The 23,291-nt window shown below is 44.8% G+C and overlaps 1 protein-coding gene across 4 annotated transcripts in view; it reads right to left on the bottom strand.

The window, feature by feature from the left end:
- The window catches only part of AOPEP (aminopeptidase O (putative)), a 346,624-nt gene that overhangs the window by 248,294 nt on the left and 75,039 nt on the right, over nucleotides 1–23,291 (bottom strand). For all 4 annotated transcript variants that reach the window (XR_003612126.2, XR_015766844.1, XR_003612127.2 and 1 more), the window contains exon 5: nucleotides 16,095–16,340. Coding sequence is in view for 1 of the 4 variants with exons in the window: in XM_028122247.2 (XP_027978048.2) it covers nucleotides 16,095–16,340 (246 nt within the window). In the remaining 3 variants the exon portion in view is untranslated. The remainder of the gene's footprint in view (nucleotides 1–16,094; nucleotides 16,341–23,291) is intronic.

The raw sequence follows: 23,291 nt of genomic DNA, 5'->3' as shown, positions 1-23,291 counted from the left end.
GGGCCACGGGAGAAGGTATGTTGCTGCAGCAAGAGGAGCAAGGGTTAGCTATAAAAAAGGACTTTCTTATTGAAGAGTCATTTCCCTCAGCCTTAGAGTCAGACAAGCACAAGTCTATTTTCCATCACATCAGGCATCCATTTGAAAGCACAGGAAAAACCATCTTCCATCTGCCGTTTCAGTTTCTAACAAGATCACCACATCCTTAAAGGGGTTCAAGGGTCCTGCCAGGTAGGGGAAGTGACAAATGACCAGCAGCTCCCCTCACAGGACTCTCTGAGCCTCTGAGCCTTCTGCAATGGCTCTCTTTGTCTGTTCCCCCTAAGTGATGACTGTCCTGCCAAACCAGGATCACTGTATTTTGTGTGTGTATCTCTGGTGAGTATGTACCAGGGAGGTCAACAGGCTGAATGCTTATGTGTGTGTGTGTGTGTGTGTGTGTGTGTGTGTGTGTGTGTGGTGTGCGTGTGTGTGTGTTTGCACACACACAGTGCAAAGGCCTACAGCTTATATTAATTTTGTATACACTAAAATGGTTACCCTTTAAAGATTAAAAAAAATTATTTGCTATGCTGATAAAGAACATTTTCCAAATTTGTTCTTTAGTGTCATGCCTTATTAAAACTGAGATAAATCATGTCCCTTGCTTACCTCCCATTGATGTCACCGAAAAAAATTAGATTATTGTAGCCAACATGAAACCATAATGGGATAGCAGCCTAGGCTCTGCTTACTGTTTAAAATTGAGTTTTGGGTGATATGCTCTACAATTAGGTGGGGGGTGGCATATGGACATTCATCTGAACTCAAAAAAAAAAATGTTTCAGCAACTCTGCCACAATCCAACCCATTCCTTGAGAAGCCTGGAAATTCGGTCACGTTTGGTTGTTTCCATATCCCACGACTTTCCACTTCCCTTTCTGGCATTTCATTCCACTTTTTCTGTTTTCAGATCATGCTTGGCCTTCTGCCCAAGTCTGAGGATTAAAACCATTAAAAATCTGTCTTCTCAACATCCTCCTATTTTTTTTAAAAAAGAGACAGCATTAGCTCTCCCCCCTTCATTTTTTTCTCTACAGAGGTTAAAGAATATTTTCCCTTTTCCTCTTTCAAGCTTTCTGATTTGAAACCTGCACAGCGGCATTATTTTGGAAGACCGGTTGCTGACCTTTTGGCCTGGGCTCAGCCCAGCCTCTTGCCTGCCCACCTCCAAGTCTCTGGAGTAAACACTCGGCTGCTGAAAGCCCAGCTGCGGGTCCCTCGGCCAGCTACAACCACTCACTCAACGCCACGGCGCAACCCAAATAAATAAAACCAACAGCTTAAACTGTATCAGTAATATTTAGTTCTCTTAACCAGAAAAATAAATGGCATTTCTTAATGCTATTTAAAAACGTCAAATATGTACGTTCATTTTGAAAAAAAAGAGGCTCTCTCTAAATTTCCAAAGTTACTGAGAACAGGATGAATACAACTTCACAATTGCTGAAATTAAGAAATCTGAAGAACAACATCAGTACCAAACACTGAGAAGAGGATCACCCATCGTGTGACTTTGACAAGACTTGGATCTAAGTGAGTAAGAGCCTCACAGTGAAATGTTAGGTTTTGGGTGAAGACTGACTATTCTTATTTCCATCCCTGCTTTTGTGCACGTAGGTTCCTCCACGTGTTGGTGAGCCACACAAAAGTGCAGATATTCGACCGCTTTTGAAATTTCCCCCAACAGAAAAGTCCTATGACTCCACCTGTAGTTACAGCACTAGTGGGGGATAAATAAGAGGCAGGCACCTCCCTAACTGCCATGACCTGGCAGGTATATTAACGGAAACTTTGTGCATTTACGAACTCCTCAAAATGCTCCAAGTCCTCCATGCAGCATTGTTGACAACAGTAAAATACTGGGGAAAAAACTCAAAGATTCATATTTTGGAAAAATAAACGGAGAACATCCTCAGAATAGAACACCATGCCACTAAATAAAAAAAAGAGAGAAAACTCACTAGGACTTAACAGTAAAAAGAAGCCCAGGATGTAATGTGAAGTGGTAAAAGGCACAGAGTAAACAGGGTGTGTGCTCTGCCTCATGTAAGAAAAGGGAGGAGGAGTAAAATCTGTATGGTTTTATTGGGTGTTTATTATTGCATTTGCACGAAGAGACACAGGAAGTTGTATAAAAAGCTAATAAAAGTACCTAAGGAATGAAGACTAAGGTAGCTGGGAACAGAGGTAAGGAATAAGAATGGAAAACAATTTCACTAAAGAAACTTACAATTCAAAGGCCCTTTAAGGTTGACTGCTCCGCAAAAGTGTCTTGAGCCATTCCCATCCTGGACTATGCTCCTGGTTGGAGCATCTCAACCAACCCAGGTGGGGACTATTTACCAAATGCTGTGTGTGCTTCTGTGAGAGGGGCCTTGGGAAGGCAGTCAGAGCAGAGCAGGACGTCACCCCGCCCCACTGCTCCTCGCCCCCCTGCATCCTGGCCTTCTTCCTGACTCAGGGCCTCTCTTGCTCCATTCAGAAGCGGCAGGTTTGGTGATGCAGGGTTTTTTTGGAAACTTCCATCACCCAGTCCTTTTAAGCACAGATCAGATAATGATCTGACACCACCAAGAACGGACCAGACACAGCTGCCTCAGGAGTGGACAGGGCTCCATCTCTGATCCATAAATGACAGGAAGAGAGGTCAAGATCACAGAGCTTTCTCCAAGTGGTGGACCCAGAGCCCCAGGGGGCTTGGACAGTCCAGTTGAGTTCAGGTGGTATCCCAAATCCCCAGATGACCAGGATTTCTTTTAGATGTGGAAAAGAACTAAGAAATGAATTTGACCTGAACCAAAGATGTCCAGTAGTTTTATTCTGCTGCCTTCTTCAACTTTTGGGGGGGGGGCGGGGGTAAGAAAAGTTAGTATGTAAACTACTAAAGTTCAGGCTACATCCTTGAAGGAAGACCTAATAAGAATGTAGGCGCTACTCTAAAATGCTCCTTCATTGAATTGAGAAATTCCATTTGTACAGTCTGAGTAATCTGGACTCAATGACTTTTCGTAACAAACCGTTCATGTTTTCATGCTACCATGGTAACTTGTCACACCTATTTTTATTTTCTCCCTGGAGCTATTATTTCAGAGAATCTTGGACATCCTGGGTTGGTAGGGACCTTAGAGTTTGTGATTCACGCTAATAAGCAGCCAATCTGAGGTGCTTTTTGATCCACAAAACTACCACATTTCTCCAAGCCTACTGAAGCAAGAGACCAATATTTGCCAAGAGCCTACTACTTGGCAGGTATGTTTCACATGATCGTATCTAATGCAAACAGGAGTCCCGGAGGTGAGCAGTCCTAGGGATTTTTACAAATGAGTAACTGGGCTGAGTTTCACAAGTCCATGGCACAGCTGCATAACATCCAGTCTTTCTCCCTCCGAAACCTGTGTCTCTTTCCATCATCTCGCACGGCGTCCCAAGGGGTGGAAGGACCCATAACAGGCTCCGAAAAAGCACGTAGTAACAGCACAATGGTTCAAAAGGCTAACGGAGAAATAAACCAAAGGAAAGGATATTAAGTGCACTCGGTTGCCTGGGGCTTGCCTTTGCTTCACTCACAACTCATGCATGCATGGGTCTACAGGTTTCTACTCCTCAGCTCCAGCAAACAACCCATTATTAGAATCCACTTGCCCTACGCCTCAGAGGCCAAGAGTCACAGAAGCCTAGGCCCTGATCCTGGCTGTCAGCACCTGCTGAGACTCATCACCCCACAAGATAAACTACTGGGCTAAACAGAAAGCAGAGCTTGCCCTGCCTGGGGGATGGAAAATTGCGGCAGGGGCTAGGCAGAGCACCTCTCTGAGTAGGAGGGATTCCATGGGAAGAGCCATGGCAGGGGTGGTCCTGAAGGAGGCTGGGCCATGGCAGGGCTGAGAGCTTGTCTGGGGGGTTCAAAAGAGGGAGAATATATATGAAGACCCTCTGCAAGCTGTAAAGAGTTGCTCAGGTGGTATCGCCACTAAAGAACCGGGAGGAAAAGGATCAAAGCCACTGACTCCTCTTTCCTTTTTTTTTTTTTTTTAAGATTTTATTTATTTATTTGACAGAGAGAGGGAACACAAGCAGGGGGAGTGGGAGAGGGAGAAGCAGGCTTCCCGCTGGGCAGGGAGTCAGATGCGGGGCTCGATCCCAGGACCCTGGGATCATGACCCGAGCCAAAGGCAGATGCTTAACGACTAAGCCACCCAGGGGCCCCCTGACTCCTGTTTCCAATCCTAAGGTCTAATGCTGCTTTTGTTTGTACAGGTAAAAAAGAAGGAGCCCTTGTACATTAGTCAGGAACCCGGGTATTAACGACAGAAACCCAACTCAAACAGCTTGGACCAAACAGAGCCCTGTGTGAGGACTCACAGACCCATGGGAAGAGCAGGGGATGTGAAAGCCATTTCTCACCCATATTTCTGCTTCTCTTCCATTCTCAGAGACCCGGTCCAGTCACTCCCAAACCACACACTCCTCAACCTCCTCTACCCCTCATTCCCAACTGGGAAATCCCAGGGAGGAACTTGTACCAATCTTAAGTAACAAGGTTCTAGTACAGAAGTGCCCCAGCGGCAGTGTGCATGAAGTACGTGTGGTGTGCGTCCCCAGGAGGGAGACAGTGTGCTGCACTGCCACAGCCTGGGAAGCTTCCCTGGGTCTGAGGAGGACAGGCTGACAAGCACTGGTCTCCTCTTGGATCCTCAGTCAGATCTCTGTTGAGACCTCCCCCACCCCCTTCCTCCGGCCACCTCTGTGAACACAGTTGGTGGTGGCAATGTCAGTTAGGTGGCTAGATCTGGGCCTGTTTCTTTCAGACCTTGAAGGACATACTACAAGAGTGATAAGATATACATTTGGTCACAAGAACAGGCACCTTCTTTGTCATCTCTTCTTTTAGAAATATAGAACAGACTTCAACAACTTGGGGCCTTAGACATGGATGCCAAGGAAGAGGCATTTCCTGTAAATCCCTCATCTGTATCCTCAAATAACTTGAAACTATCCTGGCACTGGCAGGCACGAGGCTGAATCCAACGGGCTCCTTGCGTTTGTCCATTCACTCTGCTCATCCCAACTTCCAGCACCACCATGTATATGGCTCAGAAAGCAGAGGGGAGACTCAAAGTTGAAAAAGATAAATTTCAAACAGCTGCAACAGAGGTGACCCCGGACCACATAGGTAAGGTCAAAATCATTCCCAAACGTGTCTCCCCAGACAGCACTGAAGCTGAGGAGGTGTCCCCGCCCCCTACCCCAGGGAAGCTGGTTACCAGAATGGGCAAGGGGCTGGGCTGGAGGGTCCTGGAGGGTCCTGGAGGCTGGCAGGCTTTCTGGGCCCAATTTTCTGCAGTGGCCTGGGGCCTGAGCCCCCTACCAGGCAGTGTGCCCTGCTGAGCTCTGGGGCCCATAATTTCCTGATTGCTTGCAGCTCTGCAAGAAGATATCAAAGCCAGAAAGAAACGGTTTGAAGCCAAACAGAGGGGTGAGAGAGCAGGGAAGGCTGATTGGGGGTGGAGGGAGTCTGGAGGGGATGGGGGTGGGAAGGGCCTGAGGGCGGGGAGGGTTAAGCCAAGGGAGAAGAGAAATCAGAATTAAATGAAAACAGCGTTTGTAGCTGGGCCCCTCTCGGTAAAGTCCTGCCATGCAAGCATTAACCCTCCATCGATGAAAACAAAATCCAGGGACCTGGTGCTTGCCTGCTGGGGCACATAAAGCTTAGGGGATATAATATCTTCCAGGTGGGTGTGCCCAGGAGCACACAAAGGTGCTTGACAGGTCGTTTAAAACTGACTGTCAAGGTCAAAACAACACCACCTGCAGGTACAACTAAAATGTCTTCATCCATTCCCCTCCTTTGGGTTCTGTGTTGTTGTTTGTTTTAAACCAAAGCACAGTTTGAGTGGCAGACAAGCCTGACAACTGTTCAAACATATGTACGTGCAACTTATTAGCTTGCAAATGGAGGTATCTGGAGGCTAAAAACGGAGTGGGGGGAAAAAGTTAGCTGCCATCTCAGAGGGGGTGAGGGGAGTGGGTGTCGGCTGTAAATGGCTGGGCTGGAGGATGAAGGCCTTCATCCATGGAGCATGCTCCTGATGTGGTATTTGGAAATGCTGTTTTGCACGGATGGGGCACTGAGCAGAGGCGGTTGTTATGAAAGGAAGGGGCCCTTGCCCTTGAGATCTGTTTATTTTGCAATTAACCAGGAGTAAGAGAGGCCCCTTCTGAAGCTTCTGCTTGCGGCCCTAAAATTTAAACGCCCACTGCTGCCTAGGTGCCCACACTGCCCAAGGAGTACAAGAAAATCCCAGGCTTATGATCTAGCTCCTACATCAAAAAGAAAATACATGTGGATGTAAATTGCCGAATGAAACTGAATCACCTCCACCCCTGTTCAACATAAAAACTCAAACCTAAATAAATCAAAGAATGTTAAGGCTCTAAGACACTCTGCAGGTGATTCCAAACCAACCCCTTACTTTTTCAAAGACGAAAACTGGGCCAGGGAGGCCCAGTGAATTGCCTGGGACCCCAGCCTGTCGCTGGGCCCAGCTCCTTGGGAACACACCTTCCTTAGGAGTAACAGACAAGCAGGGAGCATCACCACGGAGATTCTCCTAGATCCTCTTTCCTCTGTCTGACATTCTCACCTGAGAGAAGAGGGCAGTGTACGGAGTCTGAGAGTTCCCGGGAGATAACCTGTTCAGAGATGCACACCCCGCCCCCAAAGTCCCCACCAAACACACTGCTCTCTAACACCGGAGCAGAAGCACTTGCACGGATGTATTAACATTCCAGATGCCAAGCCCCTGCTGCTGACTCACTGAATCAGAGTCTCCGTGGTGGGACCCAGATTCAAGGGATCCCAGGGTTCTTAGCCTATCCACTGGGGTGCATGAAGAGGTAGAAATTCTTAAATTTTTTTTCCTCTGGGTGCCTGAGTGGTGCAGTAGGTTAAGCATCTGACTCTTGGTTTTGGCTCAGGTTGTGATCTTGGGGTCATGGGATTGAGCCCGGGGTCGTGGGATCGAGGTCTGTGTCAGGCTTTGGGCCAGGTGAGGCGTCTGCTTGAGATTCTCTCTCTCCCTCTGCCCCTTCTGTTCGTGCTCTCTCTCTCTCTCTAAGAAATGACTACGTCTTTAAAAATATTTTTTTCTCATCCTTCTAAATTTCTATTTTTGTATTTTTTAGTATACCCAGTATATTAACACTGTACTAAATGTATATAACTTATAAATGCATATAAATATACAGAGGGGTGACTGTTCAAAAAGAGATGTATAATCAGAAAAGTGTGGGGCCTCCTGCACTGAGCTGTGGGCCCATCTTCCTCACCGTGATAAAGCAAGGCCCTTACCAGGGCCTGACACATGGCAGGCTTTCAAGTGACCCTGATACAATGAAAGGTGGACTCCACAGCTGGCTACATAATGGACTCCAGGATATTTTGGAATAGAATCACTTCTCAAAGGTTTTTTTTTTTAATATTTTATTTATTTATTTTACAGAGAGAGAGAGAGAGAGAGAGTGAGAGCAGGAACACAAGCAAGGGGAGTGGGAAAGGGAGAAGCAGGCTTCCCGCGGAACAGGGAGCCCGATGCGGGACTCGATCCCAGGACCCTGGGATCACGACCCAAGCCAAAGGCAGATGCTCAACTACTGAGCCACCCAGGTGCCCCTCAAAGGTTTGTTTTGAGGAGGTGGTTTCTTCGAGACCATGATGGTCCCATGGAATGCACACTATCAAGGGGGATCTCTGGGCACGGCATACGGAGGAATACTGCACCTTTTGGCCCTGTCTTCAATAGGCACATACACACAAGGATAAATCAGGATAATAAGGATATTAAAGGCTTTCTTAGAAGTCTTCCAGCAAAGACTCCATTTTAACTCTGTTTAATCCATTCATTTCCTCAATTAATTAAGCCACAGTTCCTTTTCCCACATTATTAACATTATACAAAACTAGTCCCTGGAATCTGCTGTAGAAAACCCTAATTCAGACTATAGGTCTCCTCTCTCCTTGCAGCCACAGAATCATCAGCATTCATCACACCTGCCCACTGATACACGTCTACCGAACAAATTCTTGGCTTTGCCCATCCAGGCCTTTCCAAATGCCAGCTTTCCATAGGATGTTCACAAATGGCACATGTGTGGTAAAAGCCAGAACCTACAGCTGGCTCACTCTCAGAGTAGGTCCTCAGGGTCTCTTCTTGGAGGAGACCAACTCAGAAATGAGGATCTGCCAACCACAGTGCCCACAGCTCAGCAAACTGGCCTCCAGGGAGCAAAGGCCCCGGGTGGGTCCGCAGGATCACAGGGGCACCCTCTCCTCCTTGCCCATCCCAAGCCCTGGCCGGGGAGCCCAAGTATCATTCACACTCTCCTGAAATGGAATTCTAAGATTTCCATTTTATGGTGAGAAGGGGAGGTGGTTATTTTCAGCAAGCTAACTGGGAAAGTGAAGGGCAGATTTGGCATTCTGTCTTCCCGGAACAATGTCTAGACTTTCTGAGGAGTCACCTCTATAAATAGCATGGTTAGTTAACCAAGAAATATAACATGTTCTCCTCGGAGCTCCACTCAGGTTAAGTCAGGGTGAACTTTTGCATTATACCTGCAAATCCTACAAAGTAATCAATTTCTTAAAAAGTAATCCATTTTTTAAAGGAGCGCCTCCTTACATCTTTGGCCTTTTAACGTGAACACTACTTTTTAACAAAAGGTAGCTGCTACCCTCTTCCAGTTACATTTCAGGGGTGGGGTAAAGCGACAAGGCAATTTCTTACCCACTTTATGCACACAGACCTCTGTGGCTCAGATGTCGGTGGGTTCTAGGTGCATATTGGCTATAATACAACAGAGGCTATGTTCCCACTGAGCAGAGCTATTCATACATCGTACCTTGCTTGAGGACTGTTTCCAGGCTTGGTGTTTTCCCCCAAAGGAGTCTAGCCTTCAAAGAGATACGGACACAGCTCCGTGCCCACGTATATATGTAACACGGTTCAGAAGCTGGTAGCATTTTGCTCTCTCTGTGTAGTGGTCTGAGGAGTGAGAACCTGCAAGACTGGGAATATTCCAACTCAGGCAACTTTGCACATTGAATTCCATTGTTCTTTTTCACCCAGGGAGTGGATGTTCTACTCAGTAATGATGCTTCTGTGGGGAAATAAGTGCGAGGGGGGAAAAATAAAAGGCTTTTCTTTGCAATGGAAAAAAGGGAAGGTAGTGCCGACTGGCCATCTCAGGCTCAAGGGCTGGAAGAGATTAGGGGCCTATGGAGAGAAGATTACAAATGTAGGCAGAGGGATGATTGCTTCAGGAAGGCCTTTCAAAGGCCTGACAACTTCTCTTGAAGGATGGCCCAGCAGTGTTCTGTGAAGGTAGGACTGTCAGTCTATGTGTGTGGAGAACAGTTCAAAGAAAACAAAACACTTAGGCGTAATCTTTCAGAGGGTGAGGAATCGTGGCGTAATGATGATAAAATGCTACTTCTGGGTCTGACAAGCAGCACAGCTGTTTGATGGCAAGAAGAAGATTCTGGCTAAGCCAAAAGCTGTGAGTTCACTCTGCTATTGTTCCAAGAGAAGAGAGAAAGAGAGAGAGAGAGAGAGAGCCTAGCCCCAGCATACTCATGTGATCCAGGAATTTGCCTGGTACCCAGATTCTGTGGCTGCCTCAAAATGAGCCCACAGTGAATGCTGATCTTCAGGTAGACTCCATGACACTATGATTTCCATGGACAGACCCTGAAGCAAATACATATACCTCACAGAGGGTTATAGAAAACACTTGCTTAAGTCTGAACCCCAGAATCCAAGAGCCATCCCAGGATGAGGGCCTTCTACATCTCTCTCCGACTTGCTGGCTCTACATGATGTGGGGACATCATAGATCCTCCTGCACCTGTGCCATGAAGAATGGAGCATACGTACACCTTTGCACCACCTGCCTCACTCAGTATAAACTGGTATTGTCAAAACTAAAGCCAAGGGCTTTCAGAGTCCCAGAAGAACGTGACCTTAGGAATACCAGTTTCTGTTTCAAGAAAGAAAAACACAAGAACTACAACACAGGAGAACCTTCTCTATAAGATAAGAGGGAAACAAAGTCATAATTTTCTCAAGAAGAAAAATAGAGATCGGAAATGAAATGGAGACATGAACATAAAGAAAGTGACAAAGCAGATGTTTGGGAGTTCAGCCTCCTGGCGTGGCCCTCACTACTCAACCACGTGTTCATCACTACAGCAGTGGCAGGGGGTGCCAGTAAACAAAGGATGAAAATCTTGCAGGAAAAAGACAAGGCTGGTATGAACTGCTTTCTATCATTCACACCTACCTACTTGAAAAAACAGAATTACGCTCAAAAACGGGAAAGAAATGCCCCTTCAAAATATTTTTAAAAACAATACATTCAGAAAGAAATTAGAGAATTTCAGAGTTTGGGAGACAAAGAACAATAACCAAGAAACAAAACCCACACATAGACACCCCCCTCCAAATCCTCAGCACATCAGAGAGAGGTGTACTCTTTTACAGCTCAAATCAGAATCCCAAAGGAAAGAATCACTATGGTTGCATCCCGCATTGAAACCATGGGGTCACAGCCCTCCAAATGTAAAGGACTGTTTAAAAATATGGCAGTTTCGGTTTGGGGCGGGGGGGGAGGGGAGGAGATCAAAAAATTCAAGTAGAAGCTAACAAAGAACAAGCACAGAAAAATTCCCAAAGCTGTGAAACCTTACTACTTAAGATAATGACAGAAATTTATGACTGCTTCCTTCCCCGGCAGAAAGGAGCACAATTAGAAGGCTGAAAACAACAGGCCCTTTGTACCAGCATGTTATGTTTTGCTTATTCTATTACACATTGGCTGGGAGATAAGAATAAACAGGACAACACCCTGTCTAACCCCAGGAGGAGGGAGCGGAGGGAAAGCTGGTGACGTTCATTCTTGGGCATGTATGTGCACACCGTTCATTCCCCCAAATTGAGGTACTTGAGAAAATTGTGCCTGCAATAGTCAGGAACTAGTGTAAGCACCCAGAAGCCCTTTATTGCACAATCACATCTTTTAGAACAAGCCATGTGTAATAGGGAGCTTTACAGTCTTTCTCCGGCTGCAAAGCACACTGAAGATATTTAAGTAATTGATGATTATTTCTCTCTGCTCTCTATCAATCCTATTTTTGTTCAGTCTTTGAGAAACTTAAAAATTGGGATGAGCAAACATAAAGACACTGCCTCCCTCCCTGTGACCTCACGTGTCAAAAAAGCTGGGAAGGAATCCACCAGCAGCCAGCGGGGAAGGGAAACGTGGTGCCCTGGGACTGCTTTCTCCCTGCTCCACAAAGGGAGAGTTGCCCGGCCTTGCGCCAGGAGCTCTGATGCCCCCACAGTGGCGAATTCTGCTCAAGGACAGCAGTTGCTAAGCCAAGTCAGATTCTAACTAGCCAATCCCAAGACGGTAGGGCACTGCTGGTTCTCATAAAACCAAGAAAAGATGACCTCTCTTGCAACTCTCTCCCTATAACTCCTGATGGCCCAGAACCACCAATCCCCACTCAACCTCTGCCATTTCTTGGTGGCTCTTCCTAGCTTTCCTCATACTGGTGCACAGGTGGCTCGGTGACCCAAGACCTGAGGGACCATGGGACCTCCTGGCACCCAAAATGAGTGTAAGGAGGGAACTAAGAAAAGCCACTCTAAAAGCTCATTGCCCTCCAACCACACGCCTTCTTTCTGCTCCTCCAGCCCATCTCAGTGGTTCCCACCTTGGGGCCTTTGGACCTGAACTCCCTCAGCCTGGGTTGCTTTTCTCCCAGACTGTTCACGAGGCTGGCTCCTTTCTGTTCTTCAGTCTCATGGCACCTGCCTCTCTTTAAAGAAGACTTTGCCAGGGCGCCTGGGTGGCTCAGTCATTAAGCATCTGCCTTCAGCTCAGGTCATGATCCCAGGGTCCTGGGATCGAGCCCCGCATCGGGCTCCCTGCTCTGCAGGAAGCCTGCTTCTCCTTTTACCACTCCCCCTGCTTGTGTTCCCTCTCTCACTGTCTCTCTCTCTCTGTCAAATAAATAAATAAAATCTTAAAAAAAAAAAAAAGAAGAAGAAAACTTTGCCACCACCCCCCCACCTCAGACCCTAACGATCATTCTGTCACTGAGTTGGTTTTTATTGTTCATAGCATACATCTTAGTCCTGGTTTTTAAGTACACAGTTCTCTCCCCTGACTAGAATGTAAGTTCCGTGATGACAGAGATCGCATCAATCTTGTTCACCCCTGTAGACTCAGCATCTTAAATCCTACCTGGCACACAGTATGTGCTTAATAGAAATTTACTGGAAAGATGAATAGATGAATAAATAAACAAACAATGTACAGACAAACAAAACAATCTGGGACAAAACCAGTGGAAAAACAAGTGAAAGCAGAATTGTCACCTAATGTCAACCACACTGCCACTTTTTTTTTTTTTTCCAATTTTCCAAGTGGAACCAGGGGTGAAGCTACCTGTGAATGGTAGAGCTGGGAAGTAGAGTCACAGAAAACACAGCTTTTTTTATTCTGTGCTCTAGACTATAAAACCACTCTGAAATGATTTGCAGGAGATTCTTGAAATTCAAATAGAGGAGAAAAAAAAAAGAATGTATTTGGATGTCAGCAAGGTAGTTCTGCCAACCTAATTATGCCCCGTGACATGTAATTGTGAGCTGCTGAAAGACAAATGGTGAAGCAAAGCATTTATTATAAACACCGACAGAGGTAAGACTGAGGTGTTAATTTTTAAGCAACTGTCATAAATCTGGTTCCAGGATATTATTTCATTAACATTATTATTATTATAACAAAGAGTGTAAGCATGATGATGAGCTCCTTTCATGTATTTCTCAATACCTGGGAAATGAGGCTTACTAGTCCAACCCTAGCTGAGATACCTGAGAAAATATGAGAACACAATGAAAATGGCAGAATGCTAATTATGCCAACATGAAGAGAGTGTGTCTATACGTTGGAGATTCACTTAAAATGCATTCATATCTTTGGCTAGACACCATATTACTCAATCCAAGAAAGGTACACTTCACAGTTCCTTATATGGCAGACTCGGCCTCTATGGAAGGACAAGTAAAATGAAACAAAAACAGAAAGCCTACACGCACTGAATGAGAAAGTTATGGACTAGAACTAGTCAATAGTGTCTTAAAGGCAAACTAGGGATTTTTCTCAGAATCGGAACAGAATGAAAGCATCTCTCCCCTGGAACAGTGATTGAGAAAAGGACGGGGGGTTCCTCTTATACAAAAGGTGACCAAAAACCATGATGTGCAGTCTTGATAGATGGTCTAGTTATTGCTATGTTGGAAAAGCATTCCAAGTACTAAGACGTTGTCTTTGTGTCATTTACCTTCTGATAAGCTGATCTGTAATTATCATACATTCAAATTATACAAGTGTGTTTCTCCCCACTTCATTGAAATAGCAGAATCGGGCTCCAAAGAGAGAGGAGAGTTTTAAGATTATCCATACAAACTATGATATGTAGTATTTCAAATACAGTGAAATCTTTACGGATGTCAACCAAAAATTTTTTAAAACTCTTCAAAATGGTTACTAACAATTTACCCACTTTAGTTCATGTGGGAATGTTTAATGCCATTCACCAAAAAAAGAATACTACAATGGTATAAAATGGTATTCATTATGATTAGGACCTAATCACTAAAGAAGTCCAGAGGTATGGAATTTATGATCTCGCATACATGTTTATAAAATGTAGACTCAGCAAAGAACTATTTAATCTACCAAGAAATCCTTTGATCTTTAGTGCATTACAATGAACAAGACAATGACAAGTTTCAGTACAGAGGTCTTTTGGGATGGTTCCTACTAGACTTAGGATTTCTCTGTTCCCGTTTAGGGTACAGAGCTGACCTACAAGACTGTCATTTTTTGTTCCAGCTTTGCTTTTACAGAGCCCCAAGCAAAGCCCTGACCATAAATAAGGCAGCAGGGCCCCGGGAGCCAGCTGAGTCATAAACCCCACTCAGTCGCATGTGGCTCAAGGTGTTGGGATCCCACGAGAGTCAAGCCAAGCAAGTGGAATCAATTTAGGTCAGAGTTAGGAAAAACACAGTGCTCCCCCCAACCCCCAACTGGCAGTGGAAGATACCATAATCCCCCCTCTGCATCTCAAATACGGGGAACAGTTAACTAAGCTCAGGAAAACATCTAGACCAGGGCAGACTACTTCACCGTCTAAAAAGAAAGAAAAAAAATGGGGAAAAATGGTATTTGACAACCAACCACAAATTTTTAAATGTATGGTTCTTCTGTTTTTAAGCATAAAAGCAGTCTTGTTGCTGCTGAGTTATTATCACCACATTTTCTGACATTTGTGCCCAGTACCATTTGGTCTTAGGGTTCTTAGGCTTCTTACTTTCAAAATACAGAGTTAAGCATGTTTAAGTCACTTTAAATATCTCAAAAAGCAGCAAACCCACTGCCTACCTGCTTGGGCATGCAAACTTGCAAAGAGAGGCTTCACAGAATGGCCTGCAGGTCAACAAATTCTGGTTTTGGCAGACTGCTGTCAGGAAGGAGCTACAGAAAATGAGGTCCTCTGTATGAAAAATACTCAGCCTCTGGTTCCCTCAGGTCAGAACTTGGAACTGTTAGCAAACATGCCCTGAAAAACTGCAACTCTCATAAAGTGCTAAAGACTCCCAAATAAATACAGCCCCTCAAAACTGGGTACAAATGAGAAACATTTAATGAACAACCCTTTCTTCGCCAACAATTCTGCTTAAATTAAGTCCAGCAGACTCTTCAAAGGGACCGAAGAAACCCCCTTGTTAAGACTAATTCTATATATAGACATCCCAAACAATATTGATGCATATTACCAAATATAGACAATTACCCTAGTTTATACATTCCCATTATCTTCATAAATACAGGATAAAAAATCAGCCTAAATGACTTTCTCAGACCTCCTCAAGGATTAAGAATAGCCAGCCAGCTTTAAAAAGTGTACGTATGTAGTAAAGATCAAAAGCAAATGTTCTGGTCAGTTCTTTTCGACTCAGAATGTATGCAGTTTTCAGGGAAAACACCACAAACAACAGCTGCTCCAAAGCATGGAAATTAACTGGCAGCAGGAATTTCCTTGACTAATAGGGAAAAACTTAAAGTCACGTGTTTTGATGAGCTTATTCTTCCTATCCTTAGTCAAGCATATTCACTGTTAATGATTAAGATTTTCAAACAGAAATATAACCAAGTAAAATCCGGAGTGCATTAACAAGTAAAATGCTGAGGGAAACTCAGGTACCTATTACTGAATGAACGATAGCATCAAGGAATGAGTTTTAGATGAAAATAACAGAAAGGGAAAGGTTCAACTTGTGTGTCTTGATTTTCCATAAGAACAAAACTGAGAAAACAGTAAGAATAATGCATTTATTATATTTAAAAATAGTAGCAAGACAAGTGACTCCCCCCCACCCCCGCCCCAGTAAGCCATCTGCTTTGAGCTGTTTTTCCAGCAGCGGTGATGGATTTACACTGATCCATCCACAGTCTCTCTGACACAGGGGCTCTCGAGTCGTTTGCCCTTGTGACCAATGTCGAGAATGGATGAGACAGCTGGTCAGGATTAGGTGAGCAGCCTGTGGCCCTGGAACTAAGTTGTGTTACTCTGCCCAGAGCTATGACCTTGGGCTCATTAGCATTGTGCTCTCACCACCTAAGCTAACCAGCCACTCATCAGCCACGATCCAACATACATCACTCTGGGGGCACAATGTGTTTTCAATCCGAGCAACAACGTGAGCTTTTTATTTTCAAGGCAGTTGATTGAGTCCACGACACCTAAAGGCTCCCTCCCGCGTGGTGGAATCTACATGCGAACTCTCCCTCAAGGCAGCAATGAGAGGTCCAAGCATGACCATCCTAATCAAATGGCAGCTCTGACAGTGCTCAGGAAAAGCAAGAAATCGTCAAAGTCATTCCAAAGCATGTAATCCAAGTGCCACCATGGCACAACATACCTGGCCATCCCCAGACTCGGGAAGTTGGCAGGAACGATGAGGATGTCCAGCCTGGCGAATGGGTGTGTTCCCAGGATGGAGTGTGCTGCTGAGAGGCACGGGGGGACCATCTGCAGAAGGGTCTCTTGACAAGCACCCTGGAGGCACACTGGGGCAAAGACCCGATGAGGAATAATTTCCTGGGTGGTAGCAGAAGGATTCTGGAAGCGGCAGGGGTATTCCGTGTGACCACAAATGCCAACATACCTGGGAACAACATAAAATAAACAGATGCGCTTTATGGTAAATCAGGTTTATTCTTGTTGCCATGGAGGTGAGCAACTCTCGCAGACGTGCACAACTTCTAAGAGACAGTGGTTCACATGGGCTCACAATCAAGACAGTTCAACTGAATTCTTGGCCTGTATGTTTCTGTGCAGCAGTGAAAACTTACTGGTCAAAATACTTATTGATGCGCTGAATTGACTGAATAGCTTCAATCAAAGCTAAGTGAAAGTAGATTTTACTACTTATTTTAGAATAACAGGGGGAAACCCTCCAAGACACAAAACAACGAAACAACCCCCTTCTGAAAGTAAAAAGCAAAATTTCTGCCCTCAGAAATGTGCTTTTCAAATATCACCATGGAAAAAAATCTCCAAACCAGAAACAATTCATAACTCAGAACGTTAAGGATGGTGCAAAGCCAATTTTGGGATCCCATTCTGGAATTTCCTAGAATAAAAGATGTGAACTCAGAATAATGAACCCAACGATAGGACAGGTTTCAACTTTTCAAAAGAACACAATCCATTTTACTCAAAAGTTATCTAGGTGCTCTTATTAAAGGCCATCAGAAGTTGTGTTCTTATGAAATACGGAGGCATTTTGAAATGATACCTTCCCCAGTGCTCTTTCGATACAAACTGAACTGAATCAACCTTTTAAGGAAACAGATCAGAGCCCAGCCGGTACCATCTGATCACTGCCAGTTCTTCTGTCAAAGGTGGAGCCGAGCAAGAATTCCTAGAACCTGACTCATAGGCCTCAAGAGAACTTATCTACCCAAAGAAACCCACATCAAAGGGAACTCAATTTTTTTTGCCTTGTTCACACATCCTTTATTCAAACACAATGGAAAGCCCCTCTAATTTTAATTTACAAATTATAATTCTAACTATGGGTTTTTGTTGGAGTCACGGTGAATAATAAGAAATCTTAAAATGCTGGAACGTACCAAAAGGGGCACGCCACAACAGTAATTCCTCTCCAGATTTCTAAAGTGCCTTTCCCTCATCCAAAGCCAGCTCCGCCCAAGGAGATCCACACAGCTCTGGAGATAAGCCTCGCCCTCCCCCAGCATGGTGTAGAGAACACAGCTTCCAGCACTGGGGACATTTCACCATTGGTGAGGGTAAGAAAAATGGTTGGAGACCCCTCAACACTTCTGCCAGGATAAGGTGACAGCAAGAATATAATGACTGACATCGAATGCTAGCCAACGCCCCTGGATTGATACCCTTGCTTTATGGAGAAAGTGAGGAAAGGAGCCTGGTGGTAAACATTTAACATGAAAATGTTGCAAATGTCTACCCAATGACAAGTACTCAAAAGGTCTCATGAAGCCATTTATTGAGTTAACCACCTAATATATTTACAGAGATGTATAATGGGCGATAATAATTTAAGCTTACACTCTACTAAAAAACTTTCAGAGCACATTAAATAATGGAGAGACTAGAGGTGTGGAGGCATCTTCAGTACAAAGTTAGAGCATAAGTTTAAATTCTACCTATCAAAGCATAATTTCACAGAGGTATTTCACCAGCCTATCTAGAAAACTATCATGGGGCCAGACTATTTCTTGCAGCCAAGAAAGGTGAGAGAATAGTTTGGAGGTATTAAAAAAAAAAAAAAAAAAAAAAGAGCCAATTTGTAGGGGCACCTGGGTGGCTCAGTCTGTTGAGCATCTGGCTCTTGATTTCAGCTCAGGTCATGATCTCATGGTCACACTGGGCATGGAGCCTGTTTGGGATTTTCTCTCTCTCCCTCTGCCTCCCTCTCCCTCTGCCCCTCTCCCCTCCCCAGCTCGCATGCTCAAAAAAAACAAAACAAAACAAAAAAACACAATTTGTTGAAGAGAAGAGGTGAGTTAAATTCTCTCTGGACATGAATGGCTCTAGCCAGGGGGATGAAGGTTATTCCAGCTGTGTGTATTAGCACCGTTTTTCATAATCAAAGCCTGGAAGAAAATGCAGGACTTTAAGGCAATCAAGCGATGGGTAAGTGAGACCATTAAGGCTCCCAATAAAAATGGAAGTGGCTGGGGCACCTGGGTGGCTCAGTCAGTTAAGCGTCAGACTCCTGGTTTAGGCTCAGGTCATGATCTCAGGGTCATGAGATGGAGCCCAGCATCAGGCATCAGTGGGGAGTCCGCTTGAGATCTCTCTCTCCCTCTGCCCCTCCCCCTGCTCACGTGCATGTGATCTCCATCTCTCTCTCAAATAAACAAGTAAATAAAATTTTTTTAAAAATGGAAGTGGCATCAGGGAAGATGACACAAAGGTTCTGACATCGGGATCAGGAAAGCTGGGCTTCAGTGGCTGTTCTCAGACGGGCTGTGACGTGAGGCAAGCCCCTCAGTACCTGGGGGCTCCTTCCCGTTGTCTCTAACATGGTCTCACAAAAATGGCTGCAGGGGGAGGGGAGGAATTGATTAGAGGGAACTTACTGGGTGTGGGAATGTTCTCTATATCAGTTTAGGGTATAAACAATGGTCAAAAACTCATCAAGCCAAACACTTAAGATCTGTGCATTTTATTGTATGTTAATTATACTTTAATTAAAAACAAACCAAAAAATGGTTTCTAAGGTTTCTTCTGGCACTGTGATTCTATGGCAACTCTCCACATGAGGCCCCCGCCTCTCTTCATGCCAACAGCCTTGTTCCTGAAATGGTGAGGGAATATTGTACATTTATAATGTCATGAATAGTCCTCCATGAAGCCAAAATTAACTCAAACATGCTTCCTTTCCCACTAACCTTCAGCTGTTCATTTCTGTATCTGTGCCTGCTCCCACCTACTCTCAGTATCATCAGCGAATCAAGCATTTGCAAATCACTATTCCCTGTGCCCACACTTGTAATCAGGGTAAATATTTTAATAGTTGAGATTAATAATAATGCTTGATTGTTATTTATAAATAATCTGCACTGATGATATGAAGAATAATAAACAATAACTCCTCCCACAACTGCTACTGAATATTTACTATGTGCCAAGAACTGTTCTGAACACTTCATGTGCATTATCCTAATTAATCCACACAACATTCCTAAGGAATAAGAACTATTCTTTTCATCACATCGTGAGTCATCATAAGCTCCTCCCTCTCGACCTTCCTTCCCCATGTACTGCATTAATCTTCTTGAGTAAATTTGGGTCCTGGATTTTTCTAGAAGCTGAGCTCAGCTGCTCTGTGGTTCTCTGGTTTCCTGCTCCTCCTTGTCAATGTTGCCCATTAATATTGCCAAGAGTGGGAAGAACTGGTGAAATAAATATTAGGCTGGTAAATGATGGGAACCAGACCATTGGTTCCCTCTCCTACGATTGCTGGGCTGAAATTTTACAAGAGGTTTCTCCATGGAAGAAGGGTGACCACGTTTTACTCAGAATCACAAGATTGGAAATTGCCTAAAGAGGTTCTCTCCTTCAGCCCTCCTCTTGTTTCAAGAACGAGATGTATTGAAAGTAGCTGACACAGACATTTCCCTGTCATAGGCTCAAAAGGAATCACTGGAAGTTTCCCCTGGGAATGCATGTCCTTTTTTCACAGTTCAACCCGACAATTTAGTAATTATTTCCTGCATTCTTGCTCTACTCAAGGCACCCCAAAGGTATGCCGCATACAGACATATGAATAAATTTCCAACCCTACCTTTGAGGAGTTTACAGTTTTGCTGGAAGAAAAAATTTAAAATTCTGATGAGTACGGTGACACAGTAAGATGTTTAGACAATTTATTAACATATTTTAGCAAGCAGAGTAGATGCTCGGATACCGTAAAAATCACAAGTTTTCAAAATGCCAGCACCGGCCCCCAATGAGTTGTTGACAATGATGTCAATATATACGATGATGTGGTTGTGCCTGAAAGCTGGATGGGTTTCCTTAGGGCATTGTAGGATTTTACGAAGCAAAATGCAGTATGTGCTATAAAAACCAGAAGGCTGAACTACACCAGGGAGCCAGGGCTGGAGAAATCACACCAAGCCAGGAAGATTTGGAAAGGCTTCTCTTATAGCAAAGGGTGTACTGGAAATTGGTATTTTTCCCCCATGACTATCACTCCTTTTTTCCTAGCCTTTCAAAGGTACAGAAATAGGGCCTCATCCTGCAAGGTCCACAGGCCACTTTCCATAGACTTCACAACTCTTAAAAAGACCGCTTCTCCCACCAAGCCATCCCTTCTTTAGGATGAACAACCTCAATGCCTTTTCTTCTTCGTGGTACGTATTTTCCATGCTTTTAATCATTTTTGCTGAGTTCCTCTGGACTTTATCCAAGTTTCCATGTCGTGCCTAAACTGTATGGGCCCAAAGTGAAGACAGTGCTTTAACAAAGGCCTCCAGAGGTTAAACATAATACAAAGATTCCTCTGTGGCTGGAGACAGTTATGCTGCAGCCGAGGAAAATTAATAAACTTACAATGGTTTACCTAAGTGCCTTCTAATTAATGTATTTACCAAAATGCTCACCCAGAGTGGGCCGGAGCACGTGTGGAATTGGAGCTGGAAGAGGGAATGTTCTTCCTATAATTTAGCCCACATGAATAGTGATCAAAAGTTCAGTGACCAATACTTTGGCCAAATTTCTGGGACCCAGATGAACACTTTAGGCAAATGAAAGCCTGTGGTATATAAGGCCCCCTATAAAAGTTACATTTACATGAATTGAACTGGTGGTCTCAGGAAGGTTTGAAGTAGAAAAGGGGGGCAGGGAAGGCAAGGGGACCAGATGTGAACATAACCAAAAACACGACTGCAGTTGGCACTTCAGAGTACCTTTGTTGGCAAACCGAGCACGGAGCCAGAGATTTAATGGATAAAAACACAAAGCTACCCTCTGATGACTAAAGACAGCACACATGAAGCACACAGCCAGGGAAGGATTAAGCAAATGCAAGCTATTATTTTATCAGCAGTACATTTCTGATGGACAAGCATGGTGATAAATAAAGGGGAAACTTCGTCATAGCATGTCAGACATGGAAGGGAGTGTGGGAAGAACTCCGTTCCCCAGGCCTCACGTTCCCATGTGAGGATGTGCCTCCCTGGAGTGGCACTTTTGACCTGGCTCCAGCCGCTCCGATTGGCTTGGCCACTCTTGGGCTTCCTCTTTTCCAATCTGCTTGCCCACAGTCGGGGTACTTTCTGGCCATGAGGCGGGCTGCGTGGACCTGTGCTGTGGAGGCCAGCAGCAGTCCAGCTGCGCAGGTAACTGGATGGGTCAGTCTGTCTGGCTTGGAAACGGAGTATTAGAAAGCCCACTGAGGTCGTGCACCCGAGTAGTCCTGAGTTCAGGCCAATTATGAAAACCTTTCCTGTGCTCTCCTTCTGCTGTTTCACAGCTGGTTGTAAACTTGAAAAGACAAGAAAAGAGTCATACTGACCCCCTTCCCCTAAACCCCAACTGGAATTTCAGATGCCGTCTCTTCCCAGAATGCCCACATGAAGTGGCCACGGCTGCCTCCTTCACAATTATGGATGCAAACAAAGTGAAAACCACCTCAGTGGCCACTGGGCAACACAGGGAACACATAAGAAATGGTTGCTGCCCGCTCCCCAACCTCATATCCCTGGGAATATGGCTAGAAGGACAAAATAACACATTTCTTTCTTTGCCTTCCCTTAAGGCACACGGATTTCAACTGCACATCTCCTCTGACAGTCAAGCAGCCCCGAGGCTGCTTCTTCACCATGAAGAATTGGAAAACCCCAAGCAAACTCTTTATTCCACAGAGCAGGAAAGAATGGCTTTGCCCCGAGAACCCTACCCAAGCAGTACGGACAGCACCTTCACACTCAAAGGCAGAACTCTCAACTTCTGTCGTCTGTACCAGCATGACACATTCCAATCAGTAACAGTTACTCAATCATGGTACTGACTCTCCAGGTAGGAAGGTGGATCAGACTCCAGGTGAGGCATGGACATTATACACAGTTTTTAAAAGTCTCCATGTAGGGTGCCTGGGTGGCTCAGTTGGTTAAGCGATTGCCTTCAGCTCAGGTCATGATCCTGGAGTCCCGGGATCAAGTCCCGCATTGGGCTCCCTGCTCAGCAGGGAGTCTGCTTCTCCCTCTGACCCTCCCCCCTCTCATGTGCTCTCTCTCTCACACTCTCTCTCTCAAATAAATAAATGAAATCTAAAAATAAAATAAAATAAAATAAAAGTCCCCAGGTAGGGGCACCTGGGTGGCACAGTCAGTTAAGTGTCCGACTCTTGGTTTTGGCTCAGGCCATGATCTCGGGGTCCTGGGATCGAGCCCCACATCAGACTCCACGTGGAGTCTGCTTGAGATTCTCTCTCCTTCTCCCTCTGCCCCTCCCACTTGTGCTCTCTCTCTCTCTCTCTCTAAAATAAATAAATAAATCTTAAAAAATAAAAAACAAAAAAACAAAAAGAACCCAATGTCCCCAGGTAAGATTCTGAATCACCTCCTTGACTAGGTAAGGAGTCAAGCTCAGATAGGAATCCAGGTGTTGTAACTCAGTAGAGATATGAACACGGACACATTGCTGTCTAAAGCCTCAGTATCTTTATCTATAAAATTGTGATAATAAAGCCTATCTATCTTATAGGCTTACTCTCAGGACTAACCAAGATGACATTTAGATCAAGACTTTCCCTGACTTCAAACATCCAGTGACCTCTTTATCAATTCAGGATAGGCTAGGATATGTTGCAGTAACAAACATCCCCAGTGTTTCAGTGGCTTAACAACAACAACAACAAAAAGTTTATTTCTTGCTCATAACAAGTCCACTGAGGATCCAAGTAACTCTCCAGGGCACCTGTCCTCCCCACACAGAAATCTGGGCTACCCGAAATGGCAAAATGAGGCCTGTTCTGAGCTCAGTGGCAGGGGAAGGGATCACTTGAGGGTCTCACATACAATTAAATATTCCCACATGAAAGTAACACGTGTCACTTCTG

Source organism: Eumetopias jubatus, unplaced genomic scaffold, assembly GCF_037043125.1.
Source record: "Eumetopias jubatus isolate StellerSeaLion01/CBP00866 unplaced genomic scaffold, mEumJub1_p1.0 scaffold_15, whole genome shotgun sequence".
Lineage (NCBI taxonomy): Eukaryota > Metazoa > Chordata > Mammalia > Carnivora > Otariidae > Eumetopias > Eumetopias jubatus.
This window is presented reverse-complemented; position numbering and strand designations above follow the sequence as displayed.